The sequence below is a fragment of the Oncorhynchus mykiss genome, chromosome 8 (genome assembly GCF_057628025.1).
Source record: "Oncorhynchus mykiss isolate SJ-2025 chromosome 8, ASM5762802v1, whole genome shotgun sequence".
NCBI lineage: Eukaryota > Metazoa > Chordata > Actinopteri > Salmoniformes > Salmonidae > Oncorhynchus > Oncorhynchus mykiss.
This window is the reverse complement of record NC_143029.1, coordinates 91,994,317-92,018,281: the sequence shown is the minus strand read 5'-3', so window position 1 is coordinate 92,018,281 and position 23,965 is coordinate 91,994,317. Positions and strand designations below refer to the sequence as shown.

At 40.8% G+C, this 23,965-nt stretch overlaps 1 protein-coding gene across 2 annotated transcripts in view; it reads left to right on the top strand.

Moving 5' to 3' along the window:
* Positions 1 to 1,013: 1,013 nt before the first annotated feature.
* Positions 1,014 to 23,965, top strand: part of ndc1 (NDC1 transmembrane nucleoporin) — a 46,176-nt gene continuing 23,224 nt past the window's right edge. Inside the window, exons 1-9 of one of the 2 annotated variants that reach the window (XM_036986747.2) lie at positions 1,014 to 1,853; positions 7,006 to 7,126; positions 8,206 to 8,307; positions 8,640 to 8,814; positions 11,162 to 11,294; positions 17,723 to 17,831; positions 17,939 to 17,990; positions 18,687 to 18,819; positions 23,802 to 23,894. In XM_036986747.2, the coding sequence (XP_036842642.2) occupies positions 1,815 to 1,853; positions 7,006 to 7,126; positions 8,206 to 8,307; positions 8,640 to 8,814; positions 11,162 to 11,294; positions 17,723 to 17,831; positions 17,939 to 17,990; positions 18,687 to 18,819; positions 23,802 to 23,894 (957 nt within the window). In that variant the 5' untranslated portion in view covers positions 1,014 to 1,814. The remainder of the gene's footprint in view (positions 1,854 to 7,005; positions 7,127 to 8,205; positions 8,308 to 8,639; positions 8,815 to 11,161; positions 11,295 to 17,722; positions 17,832 to 17,938; positions 17,991 to 18,686; positions 18,820 to 23,801; positions 23,895 to 23,965) is intronic. The other variant, XM_036986748.2, reaches the window with a different exon arrangement.

Genomic DNA, 23,965 nt, shown 5'->3' with positions numbered 1-23,965 from the left:
TGTTGCGAAATAGAAAGCCGACTCTAGATTTGATTTTGGATTGGAGATGTTTGATATGAGTCTGGAAGGAGAGTTTGCAGAGTGGTGTAAAGTACTTAAGTAAAAATACTTTAAAGTACTACTTAAGTAAAAATACTTTAAAGTACTACTTAAGTAAAAATACTTTAAAGTACTACTTAAGTAAAAATACTTTAAAGTACTACTTAAGTCGTTTTTGGGGGTAGCTGTACATTACTTTACTATTTATATTTTTGACAACTTTTACTTCACTACATTCCTAAAGACAATTATGTACTTTTTACTCCATACATTTTCCTTGACACCCAAAAGTACTCGTTACATTTTGAATGCTTAGAAGGACAAGAAAATGGCCCGATTCACACACTTATCGAGAGAATACGTACTGGTCATTCCTACTGCCTCTGATCTGGCGAACTCACTAAACACAAATGCATCTTTTGTAAATTATGTCTGAGTGTTGGAGTGTGCCCCTGGATATGCATAAATTTTAAAAACACAAAAATGGTGCCGTTTGCTTTGTTTAATATAAGGAATTTGAAATGATTTATACTTTTACTTTGGATAGATACTTAAGTATATTTTATCAATTACAATTTCTTTTGATTCTTAAGTATATTTAAAACTAAATACTTTTAGACTTTTGCTCAAGTAGGATATACTGGGTAACTTTCACTTTTACTTGAGTAACTTTCTATTATGGTATCTATACTTTTACTCAAGTATCACAATTGGATACTTTTTACACCACTGGTCAACGGTGTTTCCTCTTCATACGTTCAGGACAATTCCAATTGCATGCTGCACATATCACTCCAAAACAGATCTTATTTCCGTCTCTGGCGCACGCGCACACACGCACAAGAAGCAGCTCGAGTTTTCATTGGAGGCTGTGTTTCATCCTACAGCCATTGGCTGTCTTCATCACGAGGGGTATGTACGGGAGATCCTATTGGTTCCAAGTTTAGCAGTTTGTAAATTTGCCTGAGTAGACAGGGTGTTGAAATATACATTTTATGACAAGTTAAGGTGCCAACAAATGTTATAGTCATCATAAGAATGTTGTACTGTCATATACAAAATATCAGATCCTTCCTCGACGGGGATCGATCAACTTCACGTTTTTAGGCTTCGGCCCACCACCTAATTTCTATGTGACAGACCACAGAGTTTCTAAAACCCAAGAGGCGCAACATCACGACCCTTCCGGGAACGCTTCCGAAACGGACCAAACAGAATCGGCCGGGGTTTGGCGTTTGACAAGTCAATGAGAGAAGTGAAAAAAGTATTCATGAATTATTAATTTTCTCGAAATCTAAAGGCAGAACCGAGATTCGAGCCAAAGTCTTAAGTAGTTGAACATGTTATTACTCCAACGTCGTGAAAGTGACATGTTTTAATTTTCTTTAAAAAAACATATTTTATATCGATGGAGAGTGCCTTTGATTTTTGACGGCATGCACACGCGCAGTTCGGCGGCGAGACCGGATGAAGTGTTTTCTACGCATGTTCTTCATCAGCCAGCGTCGCCATGACGTCGCTTTACAATCGTGGTGTGGATTTGTCTCTGAGAAGCAGTTTCAGCCTCTCTTCTTCATGCTGTCGTCTCTCTGGACAGACTTTGAAAAAGGGGGGTCCTGACATGTCCTTTGAATGCATGTGCCGCGCTTATACGAGAAACTGCACAGAAGTGGAACATTCTCTAGGATTTTGACAACTAGCTGGCATAATTAGTTTTTTTTAAACACCTTTCTTTTTTTTTGCAGTCTCAACAAAAATCTTTATATCGAATCAAAATGTTTTCATCGGATCAAAGTTGTTGGTTCGTTCGTAAGGTAAGCACTGCCCTATTTAAACAACTAAACCACAGCTAGCTAGTTAGTTACCCAATTACAGTTAGCTAGCTTTGCTATTAACTAACTAGCTAGCTAGCTAGTAACAGTAGCTACATTTCATTGCTAGTATAACAACACAAGTATAACAAGTATATATTTCATTGCTAGTATAACAACACAGTATAACAACACAAGTTGTTGTTGGCTGTCTGTAATCGTAGAAAAGCTAGCTAGATTTTCAAGTTTCACATAAACTAGGTAACTTAGTAGTTTAACGTAGCATTCAGCTTTGACCGAAGGGTCTGGATCCAAGCTACAATTTCTAGCCCAATACATACCACTCAAAACCCGCACATAACGCCTGGAAACCAGACCAATAGTTTGTTTTTCACAGCAAGAGTGGAGTTGCCATATTTATACAACAAAACCCTTTCTCATAATGTTATCGATCCAATTAGAAGGAATAACATAGTAACTTGTAACGACATTAGAAGTGTAATTCGTGTTTCCTCAAAATAATAGTTATTGCAAGCTATGACTGAGAAAATAATTCACCCTTATTAAACTCGCCAGATCAGTTTCCATCAATGGATGTCGATTTCGCTCGTTTGACTGCTATGATTAAGAAAAAAGGCACAAGGGGGTATGCTAAGCATGACGCAAAGCTGAGTGCCGGGATACAGCTCTTAGCCGTGATATATTGACCACAACCCCCCGGGGTGCCTTATTGCTATAATAAACTGTGTACCAACGCAATTTAAAAGTCATATTTTCTCATACCCCATGGTATATGGTCTGGTGTACCGCCGCTTTCAGTCAATCGGAATTCAGGTATAAAACCAGGTTTATTATTGTAAATAAATCCCCTTTGCTTATGTCCGTAACATAGATGAATCCAACAGGAGAGTTTGAGTGATGAAAGTTGGACCGAGGATCTCAATCTCTGAGCAAGAACCACTTGGACTTCCTTTAAAATGTTAATTTTCTGGCAATTTAGCTGTTATTATGTGACATATGTTAATACTATAAACCGTTTCAAATGTCCCACTTCCTGAGATTGACTTCTCATATCAATAGGCATAAGCTACAGACTAAAATCTGGGTTGATGATTGTGATTCAGTTTTGCCAGGGTTCGCTTAGATAAAAGCAGGTAGCCTATAGCCCCTGACGTAAACTGAACTATTTAGCAGCTTGCTTAGTTCAAATGAAGACTAATTTATTCAACATGAATAGCGAAGCGATTTGAGGTAAGAAGTGCTTGTGTTTCCCAGTAGCCTGCATCAATTAGGCTACTGAGGAAGGGGTCATCATTTCAGGCAAAAGTTTCTACACACTAACTCATTCAAGGGTTTTTCTTTATTTTTGAGTTTCTAAATTGTAGAATAATCGTGAAGACATCAACATTTATGAAATAACACATGGAATCACGTAGTAAGCAAAAATATATTTTATATTCTTAAAATAGCCACCCTTTGCCTTGATGACAGCTTTGCACACTCTTGGCATTCTCTCAACCAGCTTCATGAGGAATGCTTTTCCAACAGTCTTGAAGGAGTTCCCACATATGTTGAGCACTTGTTGTCTACTTTTCCTTCACTAGGCGGTCCAACTCATCCCAAACCATCTCAAATTGTGTTGAGGTCGGGTGATTGTGGATGCCAGGACTCAATCACTCTCCTTCTTGGTCAAATAGGCCTTACACAGCCTGGAGGTGTGTTTTGGGTCATAGACCTGTTGAAAAACAAATGATAGTCCCACTAAGCGCAAACCAGATGGGATGGTGTATCGCTGCAGAATGCTGTGGTAGCCATACTGGTTAAGAGTCCCTTGAATTCAAAATAAATCACTGACCGTGTCACCAGTAGGGTTGCACATTTTGGGGAATATTCAGAGGTGGAAACCTTCCGTGGAAATGAATGTGAATTAACAGGAAAATATGCAAATTAATATTAATAGCATTTAAATGTAGAATTTTTTTTGCATTGGATATATTTACCATATCGTATGGAGACAATTGCAAATGATTAAATCCTTCCTATAGAAAAAAAAAACAGTAGTTGCGAATTGAACTTTAATTAAATGAGTTGACTCTTTACATGGGGTGATTTGACAGAACAACAAAAGGGAATATTGTATGATCCATCGCATCTTCGAAAAAAAACGTTTTCAACATCTGTAAAATGATGGTCTAGAAACTAACGCTTTGGTTGTCTTCCTCTCAGGCTTCCATGTCTTCTCCCTGGACCTCCTCAATGTCCACCTCTTGGACATCAGACTCTCAGGCTTCCATGTCTTCTCCCTGGACCTCCTCAATGTCCACCTCTTGAACATCAGACTCTGAGGCCTCATCTTCACTGTCACATTCCAACCTTGTTGACGATGTCTCGTTGTCAGACTCAAAAAGCCTCACATTTGCCCGGATGGCCACCAAAACATCATCCCCTTGTATTGGTCAACCTGTTGCGTGCTGTGGTGTGTGTTCCCAAACTAGGACCAGTTGCACTCTTGAGGCGGCTGATGTTGGTGGGATTTGGAGGATAATGGAGGCAACAGGGGAAAGACCCTCAGATCCACAAAGTCCCTTCCACCAGGTGGCTGATGAGATATGTTGGACTGCCAAGAACCTTGCCCTCCTCCAGGCCAAGGTGGCGAGACATGGTAGTGATGACACCATAGGCCTTGTTGATCTCTGCACCACACAGGATGCTCTTACCAGCGTACTTGGGGTCCAACATGTACGCTGCAGTGTGTATGGGCTTCAGGCAGATGTAACTGCAGTTTCCTCTGCTTGGAGCGACAGTGAAGTGGTCAGGGCAGTATGGATTTCTTCTCTTACATCTGAACATCAGTCCGGATGGCTGAACATCAGACCGGATGGCATTGTCTCCCTCAACCCGTACAATGGCTACTGCTATAGGTTTCAGTAGTTTCTGGCTGGTTACCACTCTCTCCCAAAATATATCATCCTGGAGGATCCTCTTGATGGGGCTGTCCATATCGGCAGATTGCGGAGATTGTCAAACATGAGATTGTCAAACATGACACACCACCCTGTGTTGCTGGGCAGCTTCAATGTGGTCTTCTTATTCTTCTCACTTTGCTTGGTGAGGTAGATTGCTGCTATAACTTGATGACATTTCACATACTTAAGCATTTCCTTGGCTCTCTTGTGGAGTGTATCCATTGTTTTCAGTGCCATGATGTCCTTGAGGAGCAGATTCAATGCATGAGAAGCACAGCCAATGGGTGTGATGTGAGGGTAGGACTCCTCCACTTTAGACCAAGCAGCCTTCATGTTCGCAGCATTGTCTGTCACCAGTGCAAATACCTTCTGTGGTCCAAGTTCATTGATGACTGCCTTCAGCTCATCTGCAATGTAGAGACCGGTGTGTCTGTTGTCCCTTGTGTCTGTGCTCTTGTAGAATACTGGTTGGAGGGGTATATGCTGGGCGAAGAACATTCAGAAATCTTTTAAAATACACATTGCCTGTGAGCATCAGCGGTGAACCAGTTTCATACACAGCTTGAGCAAGACATTCATCAGCATTTCTCTGACTACGTTCCTCCATTGAGTCCAAAAAACCTTCTGATTCCAGGAGGACTATGAGCTGTTGCTATCGATAAGGTGTCTGATTCATCATTTACAACTTGAATAGAAGTAGAGGGACTTTTGTCAGAGGTTGCTTGTTGTCAGCGCTGAGGGAACTTTATGCACTTGGCCAGATGATACTGCATCTTTGTTGCATTCTTCACATACGATTTGCCACACTATTTGCAAATGTACACAGCTTTTCCTACTACATTTGCTGCAGTGAAATGTCTCCACACATCAGATGTTTCCTGTAAAGATTAGAACAAAATTAGTTGAAAAAAAACAACAAATACAATTCCATGTACAGATAAATAGTCAAGCAGTTAGATTAAACAACTCCTTTGTAAGATGTTCTCAAATGAAACGTGTATGGAAACAGGTGAATTAACACTCCTCAGTTAGCAGGCTCAATCGAGCTAAAACCCAAATGGTAGCAAAAACTAACTAGCAGAAATTGTTAACAAGTTAGAAATGATTTAAACACACTTTGCTGTAGGCTACTATTTACTAGTTAACAAAAAATTATGTATGTCGTATAAAATATATTCACCCCACCCAGTATTGTAATCATAACTTACCAGAAAGCATGTAGTCCTTGGCTCAGACAGTGTAGTAGTGTGAGCTCAATAGCATCTCATTAGTGTGCAAGATCTTGAGAATCAGCTGTACATGTGATGGAAGAATGCACTGTGCATGCAGAGGGTTGCAATTCCATTGAATTGGGGATAGTTTAACCAACATATGGCACAAGACCTAGAATTGCCTTATGTGTATCCCACACAAAAAATGTTGAAGGTTATAAGCTAACTTTTAAATAGAAATGTATTTAAGCAAAATTCTCCAAATTCCCGGGCTGAACTTCCCATGGAAAAATCCTGGAAATTTACTGGAATATTTCAGACCCTTTGCAACCCTAGTAGAGGGACAGGTTTGTTCTCGCTGAAGAACACTCAATGGGGTTCACTTGTATCGAGGTGGAATATTTCAGACCCTTTGCAACCCTAGTAGAGGGACAGGTTTGTTCTCGCTGAGGAACACTCAACGGGGGTCACTTGTATCGAGGTGGAGTGCGATTTGCTAGCAACAACATTGAGGCGACATCAGTCGACGCTTGTAAAAATGTCAATTCTGAAAACCCTGACCTGTACCTATGTTTGTTATGTACAACTATGTGCCATTCACTGAGATGAGTAACACAAATGAGGGAAAAAGTCAGTGGTTGTATTCGGGAAGTTTTAAATATATATATTTTTCTAGTATTAATTTCTGCACACTGGGGGAGAAATGAGATTTGTACAGAACAAACATAGTTACAGGTAATCGTTTTCAGAATTGGCGTTTTTCTTACAAGCATCGACTGACGGTGTCTCAATGTTGTTGCTAGCAAATCACGCGACCAGTTATCAGAACTCAACTCCACCTCGATAAAAGAGAACAGAGTTCAGCGTTCCTCGGCTAGACTTATTCAGGCTAACATTTTCAGGTAACACAATTCTGGCACACCAGTCACTACCCAATGTGATGCATTGTATCTGCGGTATGAATGTTGGTGTTTCCAGGTGATATGTTGGAGAGCAGTAGCCAGTATGGCGTGGTCTGTCCTGCTGCTGCTGCCCACCACAGCTCTGTTTGTTCTTCTCAGCAGATTCAGTCTGTTTCACCCGATACTCTGGATGTCAGGTAAGAGAACCTTTCACAAGCCAATACACACACCTAGTACACAATGTCAAAATGTATTAGTTCACTCTAGCCAGTCAGACTAACTTACCTTACTGTAGTCGGTCTCTGGCTGTGTAGCCAGTCAGACTAACTTACCTTACTGTAGTCGGTCTCTGGCTGTGTAGCCAGTCAGACTAACTTACCTTACTGTAGTCGGTCTCTGGCTGTGTAGCCAGTTAGACTAACTTACCTTACTGTAGTCGTTCACTCTAGCCAGTCAGACTAACTTACCTTACTGTAGTCGTTCACTCTAGCCAGTCAGACTAACTTACCTTACTGTAGTCGTTCTCTGGCTGTGTAGCCAGTCAGACTAACTGACCTCACTGTAGTCGTTATCTGGCTGTGTAGCCAGTCAGACTAACTTATCTTACTGTAGTCGTTCTCTGGCTGTGTAGCCAGTCAGACTAACGGACCTTAATGTAGTCGTTCTCTGGTTGTGTAGCCAGTCAGACTAACTTACCTTACTGTAGTCGTTCTCTGGCTGTGTAGCCAGTCAGACTAACTTACCTTACTGTAGTCGTTCTCTGGCTGTGTAGCCAGTTAGACTAACTTACCTTACTGTAGTCGTTCACTCTAGCCAGTCAGACTAACTTACCTTACTGTAGTCGTTCTCTGGCTGTGTAGTCAGTCAGACTAACTTACCTTACTGTAGTCGTTCTCTGGCTGTGTAGCCAGTTAGACTAACTTACCTTACTGTAGTCGTTCTCTGGCTGTGTAGCCAGTCAGACTAACTTACCTTACTGTAGTCGTTCTCTGGCTGTGTAGCCAGCTGAGACAGTTATGTCGGAGACTGCTTGTAAGCACATTATTCTAATGTCTCGTTCTAGAATGCTATTAATTATGTGTTGTCTGCTTCTAGAATGCTATTAATTATGTGTTGTCTGCTTCTAGAATGCTATTAATTATGTGTTGTCTGCTTCTAGAATGCTATTAATTATGTGTTGTCTGCTTCTAGAATGCTTGGCCTTGTTGACCAGTGCCAGTAGATGGATAGATATATATATTCAGCAGCCTATTAATTATGTGTTGTCTGCTTCCAGAATGCCTGTCCCTATTGACCAGTGCCAGTGCCATCTTCTCCTTCATTCTGCTATGTGGAGTGGTATTGATGGTGGGCTTCTTCAACCTGGAGTATTACACAGGTGAGCCAGTAGCTGAAGGGTTCTCCCAGGGGATCACACTTCTGAGTGGAAGGAGCCTGAGGTGATTGCTGCACTCCATCTCTTGAGATTGAATCAGGCTATGGAGGTGCCAATGTCCTGGGACAACAGTCCCAGCATTCACCCTGTATATGGAGGTGCCAATGTCCTGGGACAACAGTCCCAGCATTCACCCTGTACATGGAGGTGCCAATGTCCTGGGACAACAGTCCCAGCATTCACCCTGTATATGGAGGTGCCAATGTCCTGGGACAACAGTCCCAGCATTCACCCTGTTTTACTAATTGTTTGATTAATTGATTGATTCCCACCAGTCGTCCCATCCATCGCCTGTTCCAAGATCGCCCTCCTGGGTCAGGTGCTCCACCCCCGTCAGTTCGTCCACTCACTGGTGCACTGCATCATGGGTGTTGTAGTAGCTTGGTGTTGTGCCTTCACTATCGGAGGGCGCTACAGGTCCTTGGGGCACCCCTGTACACAGGATGAGAGGTGAGACACCACACATGTTTAGGTTTACCTGGCATACACACAGGGATGGAAATTAATTTAAATATAGGTTGTATTTACAATGTTGTTTGTTCTTCACTGGCTGTGCTTTTCTTGTGGCAACAGGTCACACATCTTGCTGCTGTGATGTCACACTGTGGGATTTAATTTTTATTTAACCTTTATTTAACTCGGCAAGTCAGTTAAGAACAAATTATTATTTACAATGACGGCCTAGGAACAGTGGGTTAACTGCCTTGTTCAGGGGCAGAATGACAGATTTTTACCTTGTCAGTTCGGGGATTCAATTCAGCAACCTTTCGGTTACTGGCCCGACACTCTAACCACTAGGCTACCCTGCCGCCCCAACACTCTAACCACTAGGCTACCCTGCCGGCCCAACACTCTAACCACTAGGCTACCCTGCCGCCCCAACACTCTAACCACTAGGCTACCTGGTGGTTACTGGCCCAACACTCTAACCACTAGGCTACCTGCTCTAACCACTAGGCTACCTGCTGGTTACTAGCCCAACGCTCTAACCACTAGGCTACCTGCTGGTTACTAGTCCAACGCTCTAACCACTAGGCTACCTGCTGGTTACTGGCCCAACACTCTAACCACTAGGCTACTTGCTCTAACCACTAGGCTACCTGCTGGTTACTGGCCCAACGCTCTAACCACTAGGCTACCTGCTGGTTACTGGCCCAATGCTCTAACCACTAGGCTACCTGCTGGTTACTGGCCCAACGCTCTAACCACTAGGCTACCTGCTGGTTACTAGTCCAACGCTCTAACCACTAGGCTACCTGCTGGTTACTGGCCCAACACTCTAACCACTAGGCTACCTGCTGGTTACTGGCCCTACGCTCTAACCACTAGGCTACCTGCTGGTTACTGGCCCAACGCTCTAACCACTAGGCTACCTGCTGGTTACTAGTCCAACGCTCTAACCACTAGGCTACTTGCTCTAACCACTAGGCTACCTGCTGGTTACTGGCCCAACGCTCTAACCACTAGGCTACCTGCTGGTTACTGGCCCAATGCTCTAACCACTAGGCTACCTGCTGGTTACTGGCCCAACGCTCTAACCACTAGGCTACCTGCTGGTTACTAGTCCAACGCTCTAACCACTAGGCTACCTGCTGGTTACTGGCCCAACACTCTAACCACTAGGCTACCTGCTGGTTACTGGCCCTACGCTCTAACCACTAGGCTACCTGCTGGTTACTGGCCCAACGCTCTAACCACTAGGCTACCTGCTGGTTACTAGTCCAACGCTCTAACCACTAGGCTACCTGCTGGTTACTGGCCCAACACTCTAACCACTAGGCTACCTGCAGGTTAGTTTCTCTGTGGGTAATGGCTTTGTTATGGAAGGTTTGGGAATTGCTTCCTTTTTTAGGTGGTTGTAGAATTAATTTTCTGAATTTTCTGACCTTTTTTTTTGGAACACCATTATTTTGGTCTTACTGAGATTCACTGTCAGGGCCCAGGTCTGACAGAATCTGTGCAGAAGATCTAGGTGCTGCTGTTGGTTGAGGAGAGAAGAACCAGATCATCAGCAAACGGTAGACATTTGACTTCAGATTCTAGTTGAGTGAGGCCGGGTGCTGCAGACTGTTCTGGTGCCCTCGCCAATATTTTGATATACATGTTGAAGATGGTGGGGCTTAAACTGCATCCCTGTCTCACCCCACGGCCCTGTGGAAAGATGTGTGTTTGGCCTATTTTTCTTTGTGTACATGGATTTTATAAAGTCGTATGTTTTTTTTTTTCTTTTTTTCCCAACACCACTTTCCATCAATTTGTTTTGCCCTCATGCCAAATGTATTGATTTTTTTTAAATCAACAAAGCACGGAGACTATGCCTTTTTTGTTTTGCGTGTTTGTTTCTTCACTCATGTTGAGCTGATTTCTGACGTGCTGGTCCTTCTTTTCCCGAAGTGTATTTCTGTATTGTTTTAGTGACTCACCATAGTGAAGGTGTAGACTCAAGTTTTCTGGATCTCTGTTTTTGGTTGGACAGGTTTCTCAATTTCTTTCTTAGGTTTTTGCATTTCAACTCCATTTGAAATTGTTAATTTTGTTGACTTTTTTAAAATATTTGATAGGGAAGCTAAGAAGTCAAATTTACTGTTTTATGTTTTCTACTGCCAAGTTTACACCTTCACTATTACAGTGAAACATTTTGCCTAGGAAATTGTCTAGAAGGGATTTAATTTTTTTGGTTGATTTCTTACTACTTTCTTATTTCTTTTCTTCCTTCCTTTTTTCTTCTTCTTCGATGCCTCATGATTGAGCAAAGCTCCGTTCAAATATATCTTTCTGTCTGTTGTGTTGGTTACAGTAGTAGTGGTCCTGAGATGTGCCTGAATGAATACCACCTGGTGCTGCTGCTCGCGGGGGCCTTCATTGGCTACAGCCACAGCCTGGTGGGAGTGGTCTACAACATGAACTACGTTTCTTTCCACACCATGCAGGTACATACTGTCTCTTTACTTCCTACCTCTTTTTATCCTGGGCCCGGTTTCCCAAAAGCATCTTAAATTTAATGTCTACCCAAAAACACGAATTCCTGTGTTTTAGTGTTTAATACCACTATGTGAGAATAATGTTTTTTGTGAACAGATGTTTCATTATGTCATTATAATAAGGTTAGTAGCAATTTGTGGAAATCTGTTGCAGCTCAAGTCGTTTACAAAACCTTCAATGCTGGCTGGCTGGCTGGCTGGCTGGCTGGCTGGCTGGTAGGTAACGTTGCTCGTTATTAATCGACTGGTTGACACCACTCGTAGAACAGCTGGGTTTGTCCTTAGATGCTTTTTTTGCCCTTCAGAAGATCTCCGCTAAACATATACTATATAAACATATACTATATAAACATATACTATATAAACATATACTATATAAACATATACTATATAAACATATACTATATACCATATAAACATATACTATATACCATATAAACATATACTATATACCATATAAACATATACTATATGCCATATAAACATATACTATATACCATATAAACATATACTATATACCATATAAACATATACTATATACCATATAAACATATACTATAAACATATACTATATACCATATAAACATATACCATTTAAACATATACCATATACTATATACCATATAAACATATACCATATACTATATAAGCATATACCATATAAACATATACTATATACCATATAAACATATTTTATATACCATATAAACATATACTATATACCATATACTATATAAACATATACCATATACTATAAACCATAGACATATACCATATACTATATAGACATATACTATATACCATATAAACATATACTATATAAACATATACCATCTAAACATATACTATATACCATATAAACATATACCATATAAACATATACTATATACTATATACCATATAAACATATACCATATAAACATATACCATCTAAACATATACCATATAAACATATACCATATAAACATATACTATATACCATATAAACATATACTATATACCATATAGACATATACTATATAAACATATACTATATACCATCTAAACATATACTATATACCATAGACATATACTATATAGACATATACTATATACCATATAAACATATACTATATAAACATACCATATAAACATATACTATATACCATATAAACATATACTATATACCATAGACATATACTATATAGACATACTATATACCATATAAACATATACTATATAAACATACCATATAAACATATACTATATACCATATAAACATATACTATATACCATATAAACATATACCATATAAACATATACCATATAAACATATACCATATAAACATATACTATATACCATATAAACATATACTATATAAACATACCATATAAACATATACTATATACCATATAAACATACTATATACCATCTAAACATATACCATATAAACATATACTATATACCATAGACATATACTATATAAACATATACCATATAAACATATACCATATACCATCTAAACATATACCATCTAAACATATACCATCTAAACATATACTATATACCATATAAACATATACTATATAAACATATACCATATAAACATATACCATATACCATCTAAACATATACCATCTAAACATATACTATATACCATATACTATATAAACATATACCATATACTATAAACCATAGACATATACCATATAAACATATACTATATAAACATATACTATATACCATATAAACATATACCATATAAACATATACCATATGCTATATACCATAGACATACACCATATACTATATAGACATATACTATATACCATATAAACATATACTATATAAACATATACCATATAAACATATACTATATACCATATAAACATATACCATATAAACATATACTATATACCATCTAAACATATACCATATAAACATATACCATATAAACATATACTATATACCATATACTATATAAACATATACCATATACTATAAACCATAGACATATACCATATAAACATATACCATATAAACATATACCATATAAACATATACCATATAAACATATACTATATACCATCTAAACATATACTATATACCATCTAAACATATACCATATAAACATATACTATATACCATATAAACATATACTATATACCATATAAACATATACTATATAAACATATACAATATAAACATATACTATATGCCATCTAAACATATACCATATAAACATATACTATATACCATATAAACATATACTATATACCATATAAACATATACTATATAAACATATACAATATAAACATATACTATATACCATATAAACATATACTATATACCATATACTATATAAACATATACCATATACTATAAACCATAGACATATACCATATAAACATATACTATATAAACATATACCATATAAACATATACTATATACCATCTAAACATACTCTATACTATATACCATATACCATATAAACATATACCATATACTATATACCATAGACATATACCATATACTATATAGACATATACTATATACCATATAAACATATACTATATAAACATATACCATATAGACATATACTATATAAACATATACTATATACTATATACCATCTAAATATATACTATATACCATAGACATATACTATATAGACATATACTATATACCATATAAACATATACCATATAAACATATACTATATAAACATATACCATATAAACATATACTATATGCCATCTAAACATATACCATATAAACATATACTATATACCATATACTATATACCATATAAACATATACTATATACCATATACTATATAAACATATACCATATACTATTAACCATAGACATATACCATATAAACATATACTATATAAACATATACCACATAAACATATACTATATACCATATAAACATATACTATATACCATATAAACATATACTATATACTATATACCATCTAAACATATACTATATACCATCTAAACATATACCATATAAACATATACTATATACCATATAAACATATACCATAGACATATGCCATATACTATATAAACATATATTATATACCATATAGACATATACTATATAAACATATACTATATACTATATACCATATAAACATATACTATATGCCATATAAACATATATTATATACCATATAGACATATACTATATAAACATATACTATATACCATCTAAACATATACTATATGCCATATAAACATATACCATATAAACATATACTATATGCCATATAAACATATATTATATACCATATAGACATATACTATATAAACATATACTATATACCATCTAAACATATACTATATACCATATAAACATATACCATATAAACATATACTATATACCATATAGACATATACTATATAAACATATACTATATACTATATACCATATAAACATATACCATATAAACATATACTCTATACCATCTAAACATATACTCTATACCATATAAACATATACTCTATACCATATAAACATATACTCTATACCATATAAACATATACTATATACCATATAAACATTACTTTATAATTTTTTTACATTTTATTTTACAATTCACCTTTATTTAACCAGGTAGGCAAGTTGAGAACAAGTTCTCATTTACAATTGCGACCTGACCAAGATAAAGCAAAGCAGTTCGACACAAACAACAACAGAGTTACACATGGAGTAAAACAAACATACAGTCAATAACACAGTATAAACAAGTCTATATACGATGTGAGCAAATGGGGTGAGATAAGGGAGGTAAAGGCAAAAAAGGCCATGGTGGCAAAGTAAATACAATATAGCAAGTAAAACACTGGAATGGTCGATTTGCAATGGAAGAATGTGCAAAGTAGAAATAACAATAATGGGGTGCAAAGGAGCAAAATAAATAAATAAATAAATTAAATACAGTAGGGAAAGAGGTAGTTGATAGGGCTAAATTATAGGTGGGCTATGTACAGGTGCAGTAATCTGTGAGCTGCTCTGACAGTTGGTGCTTAAAGCTAGTGAGGGAGATAAGTGTTTCCAGTTTCAGAGATTTTGGTAGTTCGTTCCAGTCATTGGCAGCAGAGAACTGGAAGGAGAGGCGGCCAAAGAAATAATTGGTTTTGGGGGTGACTAGAGAGATATACCTGCTGGAGCACACATATAACATATACCATATACCATATAAACATACTATATACCATATAAACATGTACAAATTTAAACATATATATAGTATACGTTTATATGGTATATAGTATACGTTTATATGGTATATAGTATACCATATAAACGTATACTACACTGCTCAAAAAAATTAAGTGAACACTTAAACAACACAATGTAACTCCAAGTCAATCACACTTCTGTGAAATCAAACTGTCCACTTAGGAAGCAACACTGATTGACAATAAATTTCACATGCTATTGTGCAAATGGAATAGACAACAGGTGGAAATCATAGGCAATTAGCAAGACACCCCCAATAAAGGAGTGGTTCTGAAATTACCTCCAGCAGGCCACAAATGTGCGTGTCTGCTCAAATGGTCAGAAACAGACTCCATGAGGGTGGTATGAGGGCCCGACGTCCACAGGTGGGGGGTTGTGCTAACAGCCCAATACCGTGCAGGACGTTTGGCATTTGCCAGAGAACACCAAGATTGGCAAATTCGCCACTGGCGCCCTGTGCTCTTCACAGATGAAAGCAGGTTCACACTGAGCACATGTGACAGACGTGACAGAGTCTGGAGACGTCGTGGAGAACGTTCTGCTGCCTGCAACATCCTCCAGCATGACCGGTTTGGCGGTGGGTCAGTCATGGTGTGGGGTGGCATTTCTTTGAGGGGCTGCACAGCCCTCCATGTGCTCGCCAGAGGTAGCCTGACTGCCATTCGGTACCGAGATGAGATCCTCAGACCCCTTGTGAGGCCGTATGCTGGTGCGGTTGGCCCTGGGTTCCTCCTAATGCAAGACAATGCTAGACCTCATGTGGCTGGAGTGTGTCAGCAGTTCCTGCAAGAGGAAGGCATTGATGCTATGGACTGGCCCGCCCGTTCCCCAGACCTGAATCCAATTGAGCACATCTGGGACATCATGTCTCGCTCCATCCACCAACACCACGTTGCACCACAGACTGTCCAGGAGTTGGCGGATGCTTTAGTCCAGGTCTGGGAGGAGATCCCTCAGGAGACCATCCACCATCTCATCAGGAGCATGCCCAGGCGTTGTAGGGAGGTCATACAGGCACGTGGAGGCCACACACACTACTGAGCCTCATTTTGACATTACATCAAAGTTGGATCAGCCTGTAGTGTGGTTTTCCACTTTAATTTTGAGTGTGACTCCAAATCCAGACCTCCATGGGTTGATAAATTTGATTTCCATTGATAATTTTTGTGTGATTTTGTTGTCAGCACATTCAACTATGTAAAGAAAAAAGTATTTAATAAGAATATTTCATTCATTCAGATCTAGGATGTGTTATTTTAGTGTTCCCTTTATTTTTTTGAGCAGTGTATATCCTTCCTATTGAAATAAGTGGATGTTGTATTTGTCTGCTACGTTGTCATATTTTTTCTTCACTATATTTCATGATGTGTAACAACGTGTGCAGTGATGTGCTGAATGAATCTGTGATTTAGTGCAGTTTTATTGGGTAAGCATTAGAAGAAGCTGCCTCTGTTTGCAGCCGTTAAGTGGTAATATCTCTCTAGGAGCTGATCTGGCATCAGTTTTGATGCATGGCGAACGTTCTCTGCGTGGTGTTTTGTGAAACTCATTATACATATTCGTCCATTGTAGGAACACTGCATCGTTAAAACACTTTTAAGCTTAAGCTCTATCGGGAAACTGGGCCCAGGTAGGGAGAACTCCTGTCCCCTTTTCCCAGAGAACTCCTGTCCCAGAGAAACGCCCAGTGTATAAAACTACAAGATAATGGATGACTGCTACACTGCTGGGTTGTGTTCAGTAGATACAACATGTTGAAAGTGAAACAGAGGTGCTACCGGAATCTGACCAATAACAACGTGGAATATTGTTTTCAGTTGCATAATTGTTGCACAGTTTTCCAACAGTGTGCTCTACTGAACATAACCCATCAATGTCTACTACTGTTTGCGTATTATAGTTTCTGTGACCTTTGATAGCACTATGTTATGAGACATCAGGAAGTGCCATGTTCTCCTCAAGCTGCTGAGGGGAGGACGGCTCATAAGGAAGGAGGTCTGGAATGGAGTCAATGGAATCGACCTCATGGAAACCATGGAAACCAAGTCTTTGTTTGATTCCATTTGCTCCAATCCAGACCTCATTATGAGCCCTCCTCCCCTCAGCAGCCTCCACTGCTCTGCTTTCATGTTTCAGCAACACAAGTACCTCCGCTTCAAGGGAGCTCTGCCCCTAGTGGTGAAGGCCAGTGCTGTTCAGGCCCTCTACTGTCTCAGGAGCTTCCTCCTGCTGTATTTCTTCATGGGTAAGGAGACAAGTCAGGCATGGCTTTGTGTACGAGCTATTCAGTGGGGTGTCTCCCAACTGTTCTGTAGTCCAAAATATATTGATGTTTATCTCCCTGTCTTTCAGGATATGCACCACGAGCCTGGATCTGTAAAACACTTGACCTCAGCATCAACAGGTTAACCTCACAGTATTATTTAAATCTGCCGCAGCTGACCCCACCCCCTCGACTGCTAGGCAGCTGACCCCACCCCCTCGACTGCTAGGCAGCTGACCCCACCCCCTCGACTGCTAGGCAGCTGACCCCACCCCCTCGACTGCTAGGCAGCTGACCCCACCCCCTCAACTGCTAGGCCGCTGACCCCACCCCCCCCACCCCCTCGACTGCTAGGCAGCTGACCCCCCCCTCACCCCTTGTACTGCTAGGTAGCTCACCCCACCCCCTCGACTGCTAGGCAACTCACCCCCCCTCTACTGCTAGGCAGCTGACCCCCCCCTCACCCCCACTACTGCTAGGCAGCTGACCCCCCCACCCCCTCGACTGCTTGGCAGCTGACCCCCCCCCCCCCTCACCCCCTCTACTGTTAGGCAGCTGACCCCCCCTACCCCCTCGACTGCTAGGCAGCTGACCCACCCCTTCGACTGCTAGGCAGCTGACCCCCCCCACCCCTCACCCCCTCTACTGCTAGGCAGCTGACCCCCCCCCAGCCCACCCCCTCGACTGCTAGGGGACTCCTCATATTCCTTTCCTAATGTATTTTAAGTCCTACGTTTAGTTTCCAGGGAAACTGGACTGTTGATGTCAACATGGAATGGTACATGCATCAAGACAGACTAACCAGATGACAGAAGTGTTCTGGTCTCCCCCTCCCAGTTCAATCCATTCCCTGGACAGTGTGTCTAGTCTATTGGACCTGTCCCTCCTGTACCACCTGTGGATCAGTGGGACCTTCCTGCTCCTCACCTGGTACATCACAGTACTGCTCTTCAGGATCTTTGTTACCGAGGTACATATAACTCCCCTGACCCCTTATAACGCCTCGATCAGACCGACAGCCGCGTTGCGTTTCTGGTACACCAGATTGGAACGCTGCGTTTGCCTTGCCTCGTTCTGCTTGGTGCGTACGTCAGATTCATCCCATCGTATCAAACTGTATGAGTAGACTTGACAGAAATAGTAGCAAAAGTGTGAATGTTGAACTTCTGTTGCACACACCTCCAGTCAAAATGTTGGATTAGATAATGAAATAAGTTTGACTGCAGTAGTTATTACGTATAATTGATTAAATGACGCTGTCGGTCTGATCGGAGCGTAACCTTCACTGTACTGCTCCTCAGGACCTGACCCTAACCTCAGACCCTCCTCCTAACCTTCACCTTGTACAAAACATCACTGTATTGTTCCATGGGGTGGCGCTGGGGACTGCCCCCTCTGTGGGGGGGTGGCGCTGGGGACTGCCCCCTCTGTGGGGGGGTGGCGGTAGGGACTGCCCCCTCTGTGGGGGGACTGCCTGCAGGGTTGGGAATTAACTGATTTATCAATTAGCCTACATCCCAGACCATTTTCATCTCTGACCTTTTTGACCTGTCTCTCCTCTCTGGGGAGGTTCCCATTGGTTGGAAGGCAGCCACGGTTCGTCCTTTATTTAAAGGGGGAGATCAAGCTGATCCTAACTGTTATAGGCCTATTTCTATTTTACCTGTTTATCAAACGTGTTGGAAAAACATGTCAATAATCAACTGACTGGCTTTCTTGATGTCTATAGTATTCTCTCTGGTGTGCAATCCGGTTTCAGCTCAGGTAATGGATGTGTCACTGCAACCCTAAAAAGGTCCTCAATGATGTCACCATTGACCTTGATTCTAAGCAATGTTGTGCTGCTGTTTTTATTGGCTTGGCCACAGCTTTTAATACAGTAGACCATTCCATTCCATTCTGGTGGGCCGGCTAAGGAGTATTGGTGTCTCTGAGGGGTCTTTGGCCTGGTTTGCTAACTACCTCTCTCAAAGAGTGCAGTGTATAAAGTCAGAACATCTGCTGTCTCAGCCACGACCTGTCACTAAGGGAGTACCCCAAGGCTCAATCCTTGGCCCCACTCTGTTCTCAATTTACATCAACAACATAGCTCAGGCAGTAGGAAGCTCTCTCATCCATTTATATGCAGTTGACACAGTCTTATACTCAGCTGGCCCCTCCCCGGATTTTGTGTTGAATGCTCTACAACAAAGCTTTCTTAGTGTCCAACAACCTTTCTCTGCCCTTAACCTTGTTCTGAACACCTCCAAAACTAAGGTCATGTGGTTTGGTAAGAAGACTGCCCCTCTCCCCACAGGTGTTATTACTACCTCTGAGGGTTTAGAGCTTGAGGTAGTCACCTCACAAGTACTTTGGTGTATGGCTAGATGGTACACAGTCCTTCTCTCAGCACATATCAAACCTGCAGGCTAAAGTTAAATCTAGACTTGGTTTCCTCAATCGTAATCGCTCCTCTTTCACCCCAGCTGCCAAACTAACCCTGATTCAGATGCTAGATTACGGAGACATAATTTATAGATCAACAGGTAAGGGTGCTCTCTCGCGGCTAGATGTTCTTTACCATTCGGCCATCAGATTTGCCACCAATGCTCCTTATAGGATACATCACTGCACTCTATACTCCTCTGTAAACTGGTCATCTCTGTATACCCGTCGCAAGACCCACTGGTTGATGCTTATTTATAAAACCCTCTTAGGCCTCACTCCCCCTGAGATATCTACTGCAGCCCTCGTCCTCCACATACAACAACCATTCTGCCAGTCACATTCTGTTAAAGGTCCCCAAAGCACACATCCCTGGGTCGCTCCTCTTTTCAGTTTGCTGCAGCTAGCGACTGGAACGAGCTGCAACAAATACTCAAACTGGACAGTTTTATCTCCATCTCTTCATTCAAAGACTCAATCATGGACACTCTTACTGACAGTTGTGGCTGTTTTGTGTGATGTATTGTTGTCTCTACGTTCTTGACCTTTGTGCTGTTATCTGTGACCAATAATGTTTATACCATGTTGTCATCTTGTGTTGATGCCATGTTATGTTGTTGTCTTGGGTCTTTTTCTGTAGTGGTGTCTCTCGTGTCTGTTTGTTTTGTCCTATATTTGTATTTTTAACCCCAGCCCCGTCCCCGCAGGAGGCCTTTTGGCCGTCATTGTAAATAAGAATAAAATCTTGACTTGCCTAGTTAAATAAAAAACATGGCTGTCTAGCAACATGATCACATTTAGAGTTAGCAATATCCAGCTAAGTGTTTTGAGTTCTCACTTCCTCAGGGGGTGAATAATACAGACAACCGATACACACAAAGATGTCCATAAAATACATCTAATTCTGGATCCTATTTTGACAGGTTGTACATTTTTAAAATATAAATCGTACATTCCCTGGATGTGTTAGATGACATCGGCTACCGTCTCTGTTGTCTTACTTGGCACTGGAAAACAATTTGTCTGTCTATTGTTGACGGTATTCAAAAAGAAGGCTAGCTACGAAAATACATCTAGCATTCATCTAGGCTAGCCTTGAAAAGGAGTCTGTCGTTGAGAGGGGGCACGTCTTATTTTGAGATGTAAAAATAATTATTCAAATGACAGGCCTACTTTAGAAACGGAAATTAATGCGGTGTAATTGTAAGGAATTGCTAAATGATATTATTATTATTATTATTATTATTATTATTATTATTATTATTATTATACAGATTTAAATGTCATAACAACCAAATGGAGCGTGTTACTAAATCACTTTACAGTTTCACATGTGCCAAATACAACCGGTGTAGACCTTACTGGGAAATTATCATGAACAGACTAGCAGCAGGGTATTAGCTGACCTTACTGGGAAATGATCATGAACAGACTAGCAGCAGGGTATTAGCTGAGCGTAGATGGGAAATGATCATGAACAGACTAGCAGCAGGGTATTAGCTGAGCGTAGATGGGAAATGATCATGAACAGACTAGCAGCAGGGTATTAGCTGAGCGTAGATGGGAAATGATCATGAACAGACTAGCAGCAGGGTATTAGCTGAGCGTAGATGGGAAATGATCATGAACAGACTAGCAGCAGGGTATTAGCTGAGCGTAGATGGGAAATGATCATGAACAGACTAGCAGCAGGGTATTAGCTGAGCGTAGATGGGAAATGATCATAAACAGACTAGCAGCAGGGTATTAGCTGAGCCTATATGGGAAATGATCATAAACAGACTAGCAGCAGGGTATTAGCTGAGCGTAGATGGGAAATGATCATGAACAGACTAGCAGCAGGGTATTAGCTGAGTGAAAATGGGAAATGATCATGAACAGACTAGCAGCAGGGTATTAGCTGAGTGAAAATGGGAAATGCTTATAATTAACTGTAGCAGCTTCAATGCCATACAACTCTCCTTCCGTGGCCTCCAACTGCTCTTAAACGCTAGTAAAACTAAATGCATGCTCTTCAACCGATCGCTACCCACCCACCCGACTAGCATCACTACTCTGGACGGTTCTGACCTAGAATATGTGGACAACTATAAATATCTAGGTGTCTGGTTAGACTGTAAACTCTCCTTCCATACTCACATTAAACATCTCCAATCCAAAGTTAAATCTAGAATTGGCTTCCTATTTCGCAACAAAGCCTCTCACTCATGCTGCCAAAACTGACTATCCTACCGATCCTTGACTTAGGCGATGTCATTTACAAAATAGCCTCCAGCACTCTACTCAGCAAACTGGATGTAGTCTATCACAGTGCCATCCGTTTTGTCACCAAAGCCCCATATGCCACCCACCACTGCGACCTGTATGCTGTCTCTGGTCCTCGCTTCATATTCGTTGCCAAACCCACTGGCTCCAGGTCATCTATAAGTCTTTGCTTGGTAAAGCCCCGCCTTATCTCAACTCGCTGGTCACCATAGCAACACCCACCCGTAGCACGCGCTCCAGCAGGTATATTTCACTGGTCACCCCCAAAGCCAACACCTTCTTCGGAACGAACTGCAAAAATCACTGAAGCTGGAGTCTTATATCTCCCTCTCTAACTTTAAGCATCAGCTGTCTGAGCAGCTTACCGATCAAACCAGTCAGTCCATCATGTTGCATACTAACAACACAGAGGACGTTAACACGGTCACTAACAACACAGAGGACGTTAACACGGACTCTGGAGACCGCTGTCCCAACTGGACTAGATAGATAAGTACATCTACTGATACAATGTACTTTGTATTTAGTAGTCCAACAGCACAAGGAACGAGTGAATGTTAGAACACGTTCTTCTTGGACATGAGCGTTCTGAAGCACCAGCCAGAGGGAAGCTTCTAGAACTGCAGGTGTAGAGGGTGGGAGGGGTCACCAATGACAGCCAGTGGCTTGGACTGACTCCCTGCTTCTCCACCAGTCTAGTCCAGGACTGACTCCCTGCTTCTCTACCAGTCTAGTCCAGGACTGACTCCCTGCTTCTCTACCAGTCTAGTCCTGGACTGACTCTGCTTCTCTACCAGTCTAGTCCTGGACTGACCTACCTGCCTCTCCACCAGTCTAGTCCTGGACTGACTCTCTGCTTCTCTACCAGTCTAGTCCTGGACTGACTCCCTGCTTCTCTACCAGTCTAGTCCAGGACTGACTCCCTGCTTCTCTACCAGTCTAGTCCTGGACTGACTCTCTGCTTCTCTACCAGTCTAGTCCTGGACTGACTCCCTGCTTCTCTACCAGTCTAGTCCAGGACTGACCTACCTGCCTCTCTACCAGTCTAGTCCTGGACTGACCTACCTGCCTCTCTACCAGTCTAGTCCTGGACTGACCTACCTGCCTCTCCACCAGTCTCTGCTAATCATTTCCTCTCTCTGGCTGCAGTTCTATTCCCAACCGTTGTTCTCTCGGAAGTGTGCACTTCTAACCTTTCTGCTTAGTACCGTAGACGAGATCATTCCACAAGGAGTCTGATTTGATAATGATTATTTCTTGCAGGTTTACAGTTTCCCTGTCCAGTCCACGTTCACAGAGGACGCCCACCAGTGCCTGCCCAAAGTTATCACTGGCACGCAACCAATGATACTGAAGGTAAGCATTTTGCACCAATTTACAATGGAAACATTGCAGGATCATCAGCGTTCCCTGTTACGAGTAACTTT